The sequence below is a fragment of the Lonchura striata genome, chromosome 1 (genome assembly GCF_050655825.1).
Source record: "Lonchura striata isolate lonStrDom1 chromosome 1, ASM5065582v1, whole genome shotgun sequence".
NCBI lineage: Eukaryota > Metazoa > Chordata > Aves > Passeriformes > Estrildidae > Lonchura > Lonchura striata.
The window spans coordinates 91,881,803-91,894,385 of NC_140703.1; the positions used below are offsets into that span (position 1 = coordinate 91,881,803).

General features: G+C 44.8%; 1 protein-coding gene across 3 annotated transcripts in view; it reads left to right on the top strand.

The window, feature by feature from the left end:
• Positions 1 to 13: 13 nt before the first annotated feature.
• LIMS1 (LIM zinc finger domain containing 1) overlaps positions 14 to 12,583 on the top strand; it is a 67,655-nt gene continuing 55,085 nt past the window's right edge. The window contains exon 1 of one of the 3 annotated variants that reach the window (XM_077781555.2): positions 14 to 136. In XM_077781555.2, coding sequence (XP_077637681.1) covers positions 99 to 136 — 38 coding nt within the window. In that variant the 5' untranslated portion in view covers positions 14 to 98. The remainder of the gene's footprint in view (positions 137 to 12,583) is intronic. The other 2 variants (XM_085583554.1, XM_085583588.1) reach the window with 2 other exon arrangements.

The window sequence follows — 12,583 nt, forward strand, 5'->3', positions numbered from 1 at the left end:
GGCGGCGCCGCCCAGCGCCATTACCGCGGCCCGGCGAGGCCCCGCCCGCCGCCGGTGGGGAGCGCTTGGCGGGAGCGGCGGGAGCGGCGGCCGCCGGGATGCTGGGGGTGGCGGCGGCGGGGATCAGCTGTAACAGGTAGGAGAGGCGCTGGGGCCGCCCGCACCGTCCCGGCCCGCCTCCCGCGGCGGGCGGCTGCCGAGGGCGGCGCTTTGTCTCGGCCGGGCCGCTGTCAGCGGCTGCTGCCCGCGAAAGGCGCTCGCTTTGCCGCTGCTCCCGCGGGGCCGGGCGGAGGTCCCGCCGAGGGCACGGGGGGCCCGCAGCCGTGCCGGGTGTGTGCTGCTCCCGCTGTGAAGTGTCCGTTCCACGGGGAAACTTTTCCCTGTCCCGGCAGCCGGGGGAGCCGCAGCGGGGGCACTGCAGGAATCCCTTCTCTCCGCTCGGCGTTGGGCGCTCGCTCGGCGCGCTGGGGCGGGCCCCGTGCCCTCGTTGCGGCGGTCGGGAAAAACGCCCAGAACTGCGGCTCGCACGTCCGGGGAGCGGCGTGAGCGCGGGCTGATGCCCAGCGCATTCAGAGGCGCCCTGTCCTGGGCGGGTGGTGGCTCTATTAAAAGCATTATAGTAAATAACCTCGGGTGTGGATGTGGTGAGATTCCTGATGTTTTATGCATATCCCACGGTTAGTCCTATCTTGGGGCTGGTTAATGGGGTGAGCTACGGAAAGCAAAGGCTGCCCTGCTCATTGCTCTGCGTTTCAAAGCCTCGCCCTGTGCAATTATTTCTTGGGAAGAAATGGCCCTAATTAAAGCACTTGGCAAAGTGTTGTGCTCATCTGTCAAAACGTGGAGCTGAGGGAAGGAAAAAGTGATTTTGTAGCTGCCGTGGACTGCAGGTACAGGATGGCTGCTGGCACACAAACTTTAGCCTGTCTAAAGACTGCCTTATCTTTCCCAGACTCGACTTCTGCAGGCTTCTCCAGCTCTCTGCCGTACCTTTGGAGAAAAACTGTGGCTGTTGCAAAGTCAGGCTGAGTTTGGGCTACAGAGGTTCCATCCTGGGTGAGATGAGCCAACTCTGCTCCCAGAGTCAGTACCCTGATGTCCCTGGCAGGATCTCACCAGCCTTGACCAGCTTTTGCTCTAGCTGCAGTGTGGCCACATGTTTAGGAAAACACGATAATGTGATTCAAGTGTCCATATGTATTGTAGGTAACTTTTTTTCTTCGGATGTTCCAACAGCCACTTGCTTTCATAGTGGGTGGTAGATGCTTCCAGGCCAGGATTCTTTCTGCATTCCTGAAAGTGGCCGAGTTGTCAGTGTTTGTGCCGCCAGCGTCAGTCGGTCGCGACTGCGCGTAGCTCTGTCTTTCAGCCCCGCACAGGTGCTCCGGCCGAGCTGCCTCTTTGGCCAGGTAAACAGAGCAATTACTTATTTGGCATCTGTTCTGCTGAAGTTGTCAGGGAGCGGGCCAGCTGCCCTGCTGGTACACGCTTCCAAGTGTATGAACTAAGCTACACCCCTGGCACAGTGAGAGGTTTTGGGACAAAGTCAGACTAGAGGCCCCGCTTGCAGAAACTTGCAGTGATGAAGTAGCAGGGAGGTTACCTGCCGCAGCATGCGGCTGGCCAGCACATCCGGGGAAACGCTGGTGGCAGCAGAGCCATCCGGGGTATGGCTGGCAGCTCAAGCATCCCTTCACAGCAGCAGGAGCAATGCTGCCTCCTGGCCAAGCAAATCCTCCTATGGCTGAGAGTCAGCCTGGAGTCCTGCTGCTGCTGGTGCGCCCTGAATAAGAAATGTTTGCCCAGTAAAGACTGGACGTGGGGCCCCTTGCCTATAAAAGCTGGCTTCCTCTGTTCCATTCTTTTGGGGTGAGTGGTTGTGTGGAGGATGAGGGCTTGTGCTGTGGTTAGGGAGGTGAAAGTGCTGTGTGGTTCACTGTCACAGAAGCATGGCTTGAGGGAGCAGAGGGAGGTGGTAGCCAGGACATCAGGGCTGCTCATCTGGGAGGGTGGCACAGTGATGAGACTTGGAGCTCCAAGTCATCTGGCTGAGGGGGTTTTCTATAGACGATTCCAGTCTACTGAAGTTGAAACAAAGGCATAGGGCTCTTTAGATTTTGTAAACTATAAGGAGGGAAAATTAAAAATTGATGTGTTTTCTTGGTTTGGTTCTTTGGGTTTAAAAAACCCACCAAAAATGTGACTATTTCATTCAAACCTACTTTTAACAAAATGTAAAGTGATCTCAAAGGCCTCCAGAAGCTGGAATTCCTAAGGGGTTTTGTATCTTGACTTTGGGTCTCATTTAGAGAGTTTAAGTAATCTGAGTTTTGGTGAAGAAAACAAAAAAGGAAAGAATGATCTGAGGTCTTGCTCTAGATTTGGTACATGGAAAAGCAGCAGACATCTGGTCAGCAGGTATGCACAAGGAAATACTCTTCTTTTTAACTTTTTTTTTCTCTCTCTTTGTTTTATGGAGCTTTTTGAACTTGAGTCACTCCTGTGGCTTTTGTTTTGCAACTAGAGGAACTTGTAGGCTGGTGCTGTCACTTGAACAGTCGTTTCTGAGGCACAGTTTCTCACTCAGTCACGCTGGGAGACCAGACTCTCTCCTGGAATAGAAGGATTTGGGTAAGGAGGGATGTGCAGTGGGTCAGTGCTGGGTAGTGGTGGGCAGTTCAGGATTGCTTGGTGTGCTGCCTGGGGCTGATAGCTCGTTGTGGCAATGCCTGTTTGCTTTATAAATGTCCTCTGAGTTTTGTGGGCAGCTTTTTCAGCTGGTTGTGCTGAACTCATCTTGATGTGTTGTCATTGGAATAAGTTTCATATGTGGTTCAGAGAAAAACATTAGCTTCTCTGTTCAGAACCATTATTATCTCAAGCTTTTGTAGTTTCCTAGAACAGAGTTTTTCTTTGTAGGAAGAAATACAGGCCAGCAGGCAGCAAAATACTGGAAAAAGCCAGGTCCTCTTGACTCCGAGTATAACTACACTTGGAAAAGTAGTACAGACTCATTGGATTTGCAGTTCTTATTCCACTGTAGACGGTGAAGCTGAAAAACGGGGGCACTTCATGGTGTTACTGGCTCTGATAGGGGTTTCTAAATAAGAAGCTAAATGTGGTGCTCCAGTTTAATCTCAGTTGTAGTGCACAAGTCTTTTTCTTAGAAGTTGCTCCATACAGTTACTGCAGGGGAACCATTAATGGTCTGCAATATACAGAGGGTGGTTTGCACAGTTAACAAATTATTTTTCAAGTTGCAGTGAAATATTTATTATTGGAGCACTTAAGGCAATCCTTTCAGCTCCTGCAACTGTGACTTCATGCTGTGTGTTAGGTTACACATCCTGATTTGTCTGTGCTTTGTTCTCCTCCAAAGCCCAGTTCAAAAGTTTTTCACTCTGTAGCATAATGCAATCTCTTATTACTTTTCAATATAAGGAGGCTTTAATTATTAGCTGTGCTAAAAGCAGCTTGATTATCAGTGGGGAAATTATTTGTGTCAGGCCTTTCCATGATGGTGAGTGCTGATGACAAGAACTGACAGTCACGTTTTCATAGCCAAAGCCTTCCCTTGTCTAAGCTATGCCTGGTGTGAACCAAGCAGCCGTGTATGTGGTCTGCTGTTCTTGTCGCGTTGGGATGTGCTACAGAGCACGTCACCCTTAGCAGCCTGTGCAGAAATGCTGCTGTTGGGGCAGAAAGGGTGAAAGGTCCTAATTCAGTCTGACAATTAGGGAAAATGTAGCAGGCGACTGTGCCCTGGGGTTAATATTTTTCTTCCAATTAGGATGCTTCTTTGCAATTATTTTAGCATTTTCCTTCCTGTGGTGTATAAGTCTTTATGAAAATGCTGACTTCTGTGTTTTAAGCAGATAGAAGCAGAGGGGAAAACAAGTCAGGATACTGTAATTTCCTTGTAATTACTACAGTTTTGTGTACCACAGCAACTCTTTATGTTAAACAGTTTGCTGAAATTGTCTCAGCATCTGGAGGCTGTCAGCAATATGCAGGATGCCAGAAGCTGATGGTGTGGCCAATGACAAGCTATGGACAAAGTGGACCTCCTCTACGTGCTGAAACCATGTTCCTCTGTGAAAATGGCATAGTCTGGAGCAGCCAGTGTGCATGAAAAATAGCATTACAACATGGTTGGCACCCAGGAGGAGGTTTTATGCTCTGTATTTTTCATATTGATTGCTTTTCTTTATGTGATGAATAAGAAGTTATTGAATTCCAGCTTCTTTTCATCACTTTTTGATTTATTAAAAAACCTCACCAGCCACTTCTGTAGAATTCAGTGAGAAGGTGGCTCCTTAATCATGTCGATTTAGGGTTGTTTCAAACACTGGTTGCACTAAATAGTTTGAAGAATTGAGAACATACTGGTGGATGTTGTCTGAGTAAAACCTAAACTGGTGTGAAGAGTAGAGCTAAAATGGGGGGGAGGAGGTTATTTATTTTATCATGGGTGGGAAATTAATGTGGGTCATCTGGAGAGCTAAGGCTTTATGACTTTATGACTTTATGAACATTTCCTGGGTGGCCAGAGCAGCGTAGTGTTGCTGCTGTGCTCAAAATGAAAAGGGTTTTCTCTATTAAAATGCTGCTTTATTGTAGTTGGAGGCACTGGGAAAGACCACAGCAAAGCAATGCAGCAACGCCTGCAAATATTTGGGAGGCAGCAACATGGCAAACTGGCTTCAGTCCAGACCCCACACTGACATTCAGCAGCTGTGGGATTGATGTGGGGAGAGGGAACCAGGCAGAGAATTAGTTTCAAATCCACCCTGAGAGGGAAGAAAGGGACCTTGATACTTTGCAAGGACTCTTATGTGAGGGCCTGGCCATCCCCACCAGAGCTGGGTGCTGCCTGGCTGGGGCAAGGAACTGGCTGTCAGCCTCCTGCCTTGGAGAACTACAGCATCTCCAAGTCCTCTTTTGGTGTCTGCTGGCACACTCCACCTCTGATTTGGGAATGAAAAATAGAATTGGCAAGCAGGGTAGCAGAGGGTGACACTGGCACTGCTGGGGGAAGGCGGCCCCTGCGGATTCAGGGGTGAATTGGCACACCAGCCTCTGCTTGCAATACCTTCTGGTTTTCGGAGGAAATGCTTGCAAATAGGCACATATTACTGAACTTTGCATATGTTCTCTTCTGAACTGTGTTGGTAGCAGGACAGACTTGTGTTTCAAGGCAGAGAGATGGGCATTTGTGCTGTATGAAGTAACTTGTTTTGCTAGGGTCTGCTGTGAGTGGGCTGAGATTCCCTTGGCAATGGCTGTCTCCCAGAGCCAGCTCTGGCCAGTGTTGTGATTCAGGACAGATCACCTATGGGCCATGCCAGGGCAGCTGCTCTTCCCTTGGGCAGTGATGATTACAGAGATGTTTTAATTAAGCATGTGATTGTGCTACAGCCACCTAGGGTGACCTGCACATTCCTGTCCCCCAACATTTCTTGTGCCAGCACCAGGGACTTGAGCCAGCTGAAAACCTATGGTGAGGGAGATTGGTAGATATATAGATTTAAAACTGAGTTTGTCTCAATCTGGATCAATTCCTTGATCTTGTGGGCGGCAGTGATGTTCACGGGAAAGAACTTGGGAAAGGTGGCAATAGCTATTTCAGCAGAGAGTGGTGTGAAAAGTGGAGTTCTGTGACAAGGTGTTGGGGATTTAAAGAAGGAGGGAGCAGTGTTTGGTGGTGGTCTGGGTTGGGTCTGGAGACTGCTTGTGGCTGCCCTGGGTGGGGTGTCAGGGTTGGGAGTCCATGCTCTGTTGCACTGGAAGAAGGATCTGCCTGCAGGTTTTTGTGGAAGGATTGTCTGGGCAATTTTGCTTTCTGTTGGGGAAAGTGCACTTGAGTGTGCTCTCTCTGCAGCTTGGTGTCCCCTCCTACTGCTCTGCCTGAAGGAAAACCACCCTGGCAGTGGTTTGTCATAGTTCTCACTGAACTGGTTTGCAGAAATTCACCTTCAAAGGATTCAGAGGAAGGAAATCTCGTGTCCTGCCACCCCGATGTGTAGTTTATGGTTAGAAAGGGTACAGAGAATAGTGACACATCTTGATGCCTGTTTAAATCTACCTGACATTTGTTGGTATGACAAGACTTCATGATCTGGAGATGCCCATGGGATTTCTTCACCCATTGCTTTCAGGTCCCAGAGGAACTGGATGCTGTTTGTACCCACTTGTACTGTCAGAAAAAAAAAATGAACAAGATATGCTATGAGCTCTTGCAGGCTGAGTGAGCTCTGCCATGCAGAGACAGATCCGTGGGGCAGCCACAGCACACATGGCTGCTGGCTTTTTCTCGACCACTGTGCCCTGGAGACAAAGCAGGCTGTGAGAGAGGGGCTTGTTGGGTGGGAGGTGTCGATCAGCTTCACTGGAACTGAAATAAGGACAGGCACTTAAATTTCTGTAGTACTTTAAAAACCCAGAAAACATTTTTTTCTCCTTTATGTACTTCATTTTGTGAGTCCATGCAGTTGCAAGAGAGAGGCAGTATTCTGATTATATGAAAAAGGATTTGAAATGGAGCATTTTAAACTGCTGCTGTTAAGAAAAAGCTGAATCTTTGTTCCTTCATTCACATTTTTTTTCTTTTTGTTAGCCAGTCTCAGGAAATGAGAACATTCTTTTGGCTTTCCTTGCCTGAGTCACATCTTATATATATATATATAACTATATATAAAAATATGTTAGAACATCTGGAGATGTTTATTTCAGAGAGGTACTTGTTTTGTATTAGAGTGCCTGAACTTTAAGTGTTTATACACAACTGGATGTTTCCAGAATTTCCCATACTTCTCTGGTTACAAGGACATGTATATTGCTCTCAGAAAAGCAAAGGCAAATGTGCTGATAACCTAGAGAATATACAAATAAGTAAAAGTAAAGCCTTTCTTGAAAGTGAGAATTTTCTATTTTTTTTTCAAAAATTAAACTATCAAAGCTATTGTTTACCTTGAGTTGCATCCAAATATGTAGTTGTTTAATGTTTGATATGTATTAAAAAATTAAGGTGTGAAGAGGGAAATCAGATAATACTAGTATCTTTTCCCTTTTTCTTTTTTCTTTAAAAAAAGGGGGAAGGAAGTATTTAAAAACTTGTTACACCCATCTCTGCTACTGAGTGGGCTGACACTCACTGGGCTCTGGCAGTGCTCTGAGTGCACGGTGGGGTCCCCTGCCTCCCTCTGTCCTCCCACTGGGGTCACACGGAGATCGTGAGACCGCTCTGAAAGGAAAAACAAAAATCCATTTAGTTTAAACCAAAGGCCAAATATTTAACTTTAGTGGGGGAGGTGGTGGGATTTAGGAGAACGAGTAAAATTCCCACCCTTGGTTGTTTAACATAGCTGCACTGAGAATAATGGGAAGCCAGGGATGGTGGGTGCTGGTGGTGCCCTGTGCAGGGAGGGAAGCAGGGATGGCAGTGGGGTGTGAGGATTCCCCTAATGGGCTCCATCTGCCATGACCACATAATCTCCAGGTGTTCACACCACCTTCTCCTCCCACAGCTTCCACTGAAATGCCCTTGAGTTTATGGCTTGGATACAAAACCGCTCACTGATCAAATATTTTGATTGCATCCTGGCCTTCCTGTTAGTTTCTTTGATCTTTTCTCATTAGTGGATTATAGCAGACTTTAGAAAGTCTTGTTTGTTGAAATAGTTGTATAAATATGATCCTCAGAGTAGGTGTTATTTAGAAAAATACTTATCTCCCAGAAAAAGTACATATCTCCTCCTTTTTCTTCTTTAGTGGGCTCATTTGCTATTGTGCATCAAAGAAGTGTGATTTCTGAAATTATATCAGAGAATAGCAATTTATTGTTAATTGTTTGAAATAATCCAATAGCAATTTATTGTTAATTGTTTGAAATAATCCAAAGGCCAGTGGGTCTTATTCTTTTGGCTGACTCCCTGCTTAGACACTGAAGAACTGTTTCAGGTTCACATTTGGGAAAAAAAAAATTAAATACAAGAAACTCACAGAACCAGGACAGTCTGGGGTGGGGTGGAACTAAATGCCTCACAGCCCTGGGGTGAATCCCCCTGTGTTGAATTCTCTCACAGTTAAAATTTGTCTCTTTTCAAAGGGAAAAGGGTCCCCTTCTCCATAGGCATCCTGCTCATGTCATTTCCCTTCTGAAATGGCTTTGTGCAGCCTCACTTAACACCATGCTGGAAGCTGGTTGTCTTCAGACACTGGCACAGGGCTGTCTGGTCACCAGTGGGGTTTAGCTTTGTGGAGAGATGAGTTCTGCCACAGCTTTGCAGTCAGATGAAGTGAGGGAGGAGGGCTGGAATATTGCTGGTGGCTACACATGGTGTAAGCCTAAAGGTCAAAATTTCCTAACTTTGTCTAAGACTGAAAGTCACATTTTCCTTACTGTCACGTGAAGAATAGGGATTATCAAACTTCACTACAGCAGGACCTGGATAGGATTTGAGGGTTTTCAGGGGTGTTCCATGTGTTAGGGCTCTCAAGGAAAGGTGGGATTCTGCTTGGTGTTACCCATCCAACCAAGGTGAACATGTCCCTGCTCAAGGCAGACCTGTCTTCCAACCCAAACCATTCTATTATCCCCTCCACAGCCTGCATTAAAATCTGCTGCTGGACTGGGCTTTCATTTTGAAAAGTACAGAGCAAATGAAGCCCTTTTCAGTGCCACGTTTTCAGTGTTGTGTATTAACGAGGCTGCTTCATTTTGATGTGAGTGAAGCTCTCTGTGCTTGTGATTGCTGATGCACTGTAAGAGGGAAATAATTTGGACTTCGTGTCAAATTGCATCTGAGTCACAAATGTGAAAATCAATATTTTTATCATTACCATGCAGAGGTGGGCAAACCGTACAGTTAAGAGGATCCTTGACATCACCCTTGGGAGAATTACTAGTGGATGATAAAATGGCACAGGATCCAGGGACAGTAAGATTGCATTAATGCTTAGGTTTCATGAGAAATCTTTCTGCTCACCTTGGGCTATTTATTAATTTATGAATAGCTGTGTCAACTTGTACTTGAGAGAGACATTCAAGAAGTTTAGTGTCATTGTGTGATACTGGTGTCTTTTCAGGACAGGACAGATTCCCAATGAAGGCAGGATTACATAATGAGTATTTTGTGTTATCTGAAGTAAAAGTGGTCTGATAATTTTTACCTGATGGATTTTGGTAATGTTTAGCTGTGTAGTGGCTTGATTTCAATCATGGATTTTCTGTGAAGTCAAATAGCACAGAGATAAAAATGCAGATGGGTGTAAAAAATGAGATGAGTGTAACAAGTTTTTAAATGTACAAAAACAAGCACCAGAGGTCACAGAAGGGATGGGATGGGCCTGGGATCTCAGTCACTGTGTGCCCAGCAGAGCAGCTGTAGCTGTCTCAGCCATCACTGGGCTGGCTGAGGTGGTGGTAATGTGGCCTGGGAGGCTTTCTGTGGGAAGAAGGGCTCTGTGCTCCCAGAGGAGGAACTGCACCACCAAAAGCTGTCTTCTAGTGTCTAGCCTGTGTAGGCATGAAGGGTGTTGATGGTACAAATGTCAAGCAGAGGATTTTTCTCTTATATATTGAGTAATGTTCCTTTTTTGGTTTGCACTGTCAGGTATTTGCCAGTTATCTGTGCCACAGTGGGAGGGGAGTATAGTGAAGAGATGCTGAGTCCAGATTTTTTTAACCTATCATTAATCCTTTGTCATGAAAGCAAATGCAAAATGAGTAGGGCCTTAGTTCCAAGTCAAAAGGTTTTTCAAAATAACAGATCAGCTCTGTGTTCATGGTTTAAATATTAATGTTCTTGGAGCTGGTCTTGGAGATGCAAGGAGGGCAGGGTCTACCTGAATTAATTGTGAAGAAATTCACCATTCAAAAAATGTTTTTCTTTATACCACAGAGATCTTGTGGTATTGAGTTCATGTGTATTTAAAGTTTAATAAGGCAAAAGCATTGGTGCTGTCAGTATCCAATATTTCATGTTTTGGTGGTCAAGTAGAAGTGTTGTGAGGGCATTAACAGAATTGCATTAACTGAAAACTTTTTCCTATGCTTTTTTCCTTATGATATTAAGAGAAGTCAGGGGGGACAAGGAGATCATATTTGTTTCAAGTATTCTTATCTTAAAGTGAACATTAAAAATATTTAAAAAGGACATACGTGCTTTTCAGAAATTGATGGACAGTTAAATGTATCTAAGTAAAAAGAACCAATTTATTTAGTCTGAAGACAATACAGTCCTCATGCTCATGCAGAGCCCTTAAGTTAAATTCCAGAGTTCACTCAGGTCAAGTTATTAGTTTAAATTTTAATTTCCTTGAAGCCAAGAACTCAAGTGCAAAACACATGTCCTCAGCAGGATCTGGGTTCGCCCTCACAATTGTGTGTGAGGGTTGAGTGCATCTGTGTTCTGTATTCTCCTTATAAGCTTTTTTGTAACATACATCTATCTAGCACATTAAATATTTAAACCAACCACACAGGTAAGAAGAGTAGCAGGAGAAAATACAGATTTTTTTTTTCCTTAAGTGATTCTGCCATAAATTTTTCCTTAACTCTGTTCATTGTGTACAAGCAGGTATTGCAATAGTTGTCTCCAAATTACTATTAGCAATTGCCTGGTCAGACATATGAATAAACACAGGGTGCCTCTTCTGAAGTCTTTCCTCCAAGGCAAGAAATGCACCATCAGGAATTAAGATTTTAAAACCTCAGCAGATGATGGTGTGTCACCAAAAGCACAGTGGCAAGGGGTGCTTTGGTGACTGTCACCTCCACAAATGGTCTTTTGACATTTTTGTCCTGGATGCTGGAAGTTGTACCTGCCCCTTGTCAGGAGGCTGCATACCAGAGGAGAAGCTGATGGTGTGACATTGCACAGCTCAGCCAGGGGAGGAGTCCCAGACTCCTCAGTGCGAGGTGAAGGTTACAGACCTTACTGCCATGTCCATCCTCATGGGCTTCCTGCACCGACATGCAAAGTTTGCTCCATATAAGTAACAAAGGAGTTGAGGAAAACAAGTCACAGCATTGTGGAGCATCCAGACACAAGCAGTAGTTGGCAGCCTGCATAGTAACATGGGTGTGGGAGCCCTCCTGGCTACCTCACCAGGTGGTAATTCTGCCTCTCCTATCTTTTCTCAGCACCTGAAGAGTTTTTTCCTTCTGTACCTTATCATTTTTTTATTGCCTTATCGTGGCATACTATGATGTTTGATTTCCTAATAGCTGAGGTATATCCTGTTTCTTTGCTTCTGTAAATAACACATTTTCTGTGCTAAAAAATGGATGCTTTTACAGAGGACACACATCTTCAGTCCTTCATCAACCCACACTGCAGCAGTGCCTTTCTCTTCATCACAGAGGCATGATGCTGTGCTGTGAGCCAGTTGCACTCATAACTTATGTGCAGGGGGAGAAGAGAGGAAACTGCTGAAGTCAGGGGTTGTTGGCTTATTCAGTAGTTATGAAGAGCCAAACTGAGCTCAGTTCTGGCTAGCTGGCCAGGGTGCTACTGCTTGCTTCTAGAGCTCTCTGCATAGCTACTACCTCCATGACCCCTTACAATCAAGTTCTTTCAAATCTACAGGAGTGTGTTAACTTCACTAGAAATAGATTAATGACGCTTTGTGGCAATTCCTCAAGACTGTATGCAGATAAATAGAGAATTCTGCACCAGTTTGATTAGCTTCAGCATGTTAGGGATGAAGAAATGACCATATGTTTGACCTCTCACTGTTTAATGTTTCTGATAACATGCAAATTCTAGAGGTTAGTGTGTTAAATACAATTAAGACAGCAAGTCTTAACCAATTTTCCTCAAAGCCAATTGAAATTCCACTACCTTCTTTAATGGGACTTGATGTAGTCTTAAGGGTCTGTAAGTGGAACATCAATCAATGGCCAAATAAAACAAAATACCTGCTAATACTTGGAAACTAATTCTGTCAGCTTTGAAACCTTGCTGCTTTGTCTGAGGTATAGGGATAAAATCATCACTGTTTTGAATTAGCTCTGTTTGGATGATGCAGTAAGGTCGGCCTTGTAAGAGGATGATATTTTCCTAATCTCTGATTTCTCATTTAAAGAAGAGCAGCTGCTTATTACACAGATGGGTCCAGCATGCCTGCCAGTGTCACATCCCTGTGCCTATAGAAAAATGTCTTCAACTGAAGTTGTCATACACTGGATTTGATCTATTTTGTATACTTTATACTTGTTTTTATAAATACTAACTAAGGCCGTTTCAGCTTTTTTTAAATACAAATTACCTGAATTTAATTAAAAAAATTATAATTGTAACATACATACATACATACATATATATATATAACCATGTAATTTTACTTACAGCTTTTTCAGCAGATCTCTGCTATGCCTTTTTTTCACTGCAGTTGGGTTTGCATAGTTTGGCAACTGACCATGCAAATGTAAAAATGTGAAAGAAAACAAAAATTGGAAAAGTGGACCAAGGCACTGTGACCACAGGTCTGCTTGCTCATAGGGTCAGAGCCCAGATGAGTTTGGTTTCAGTCTTAAGCAGTGGAGGGTTACAAAGTTGTGTATTAACCCAGTGTACTG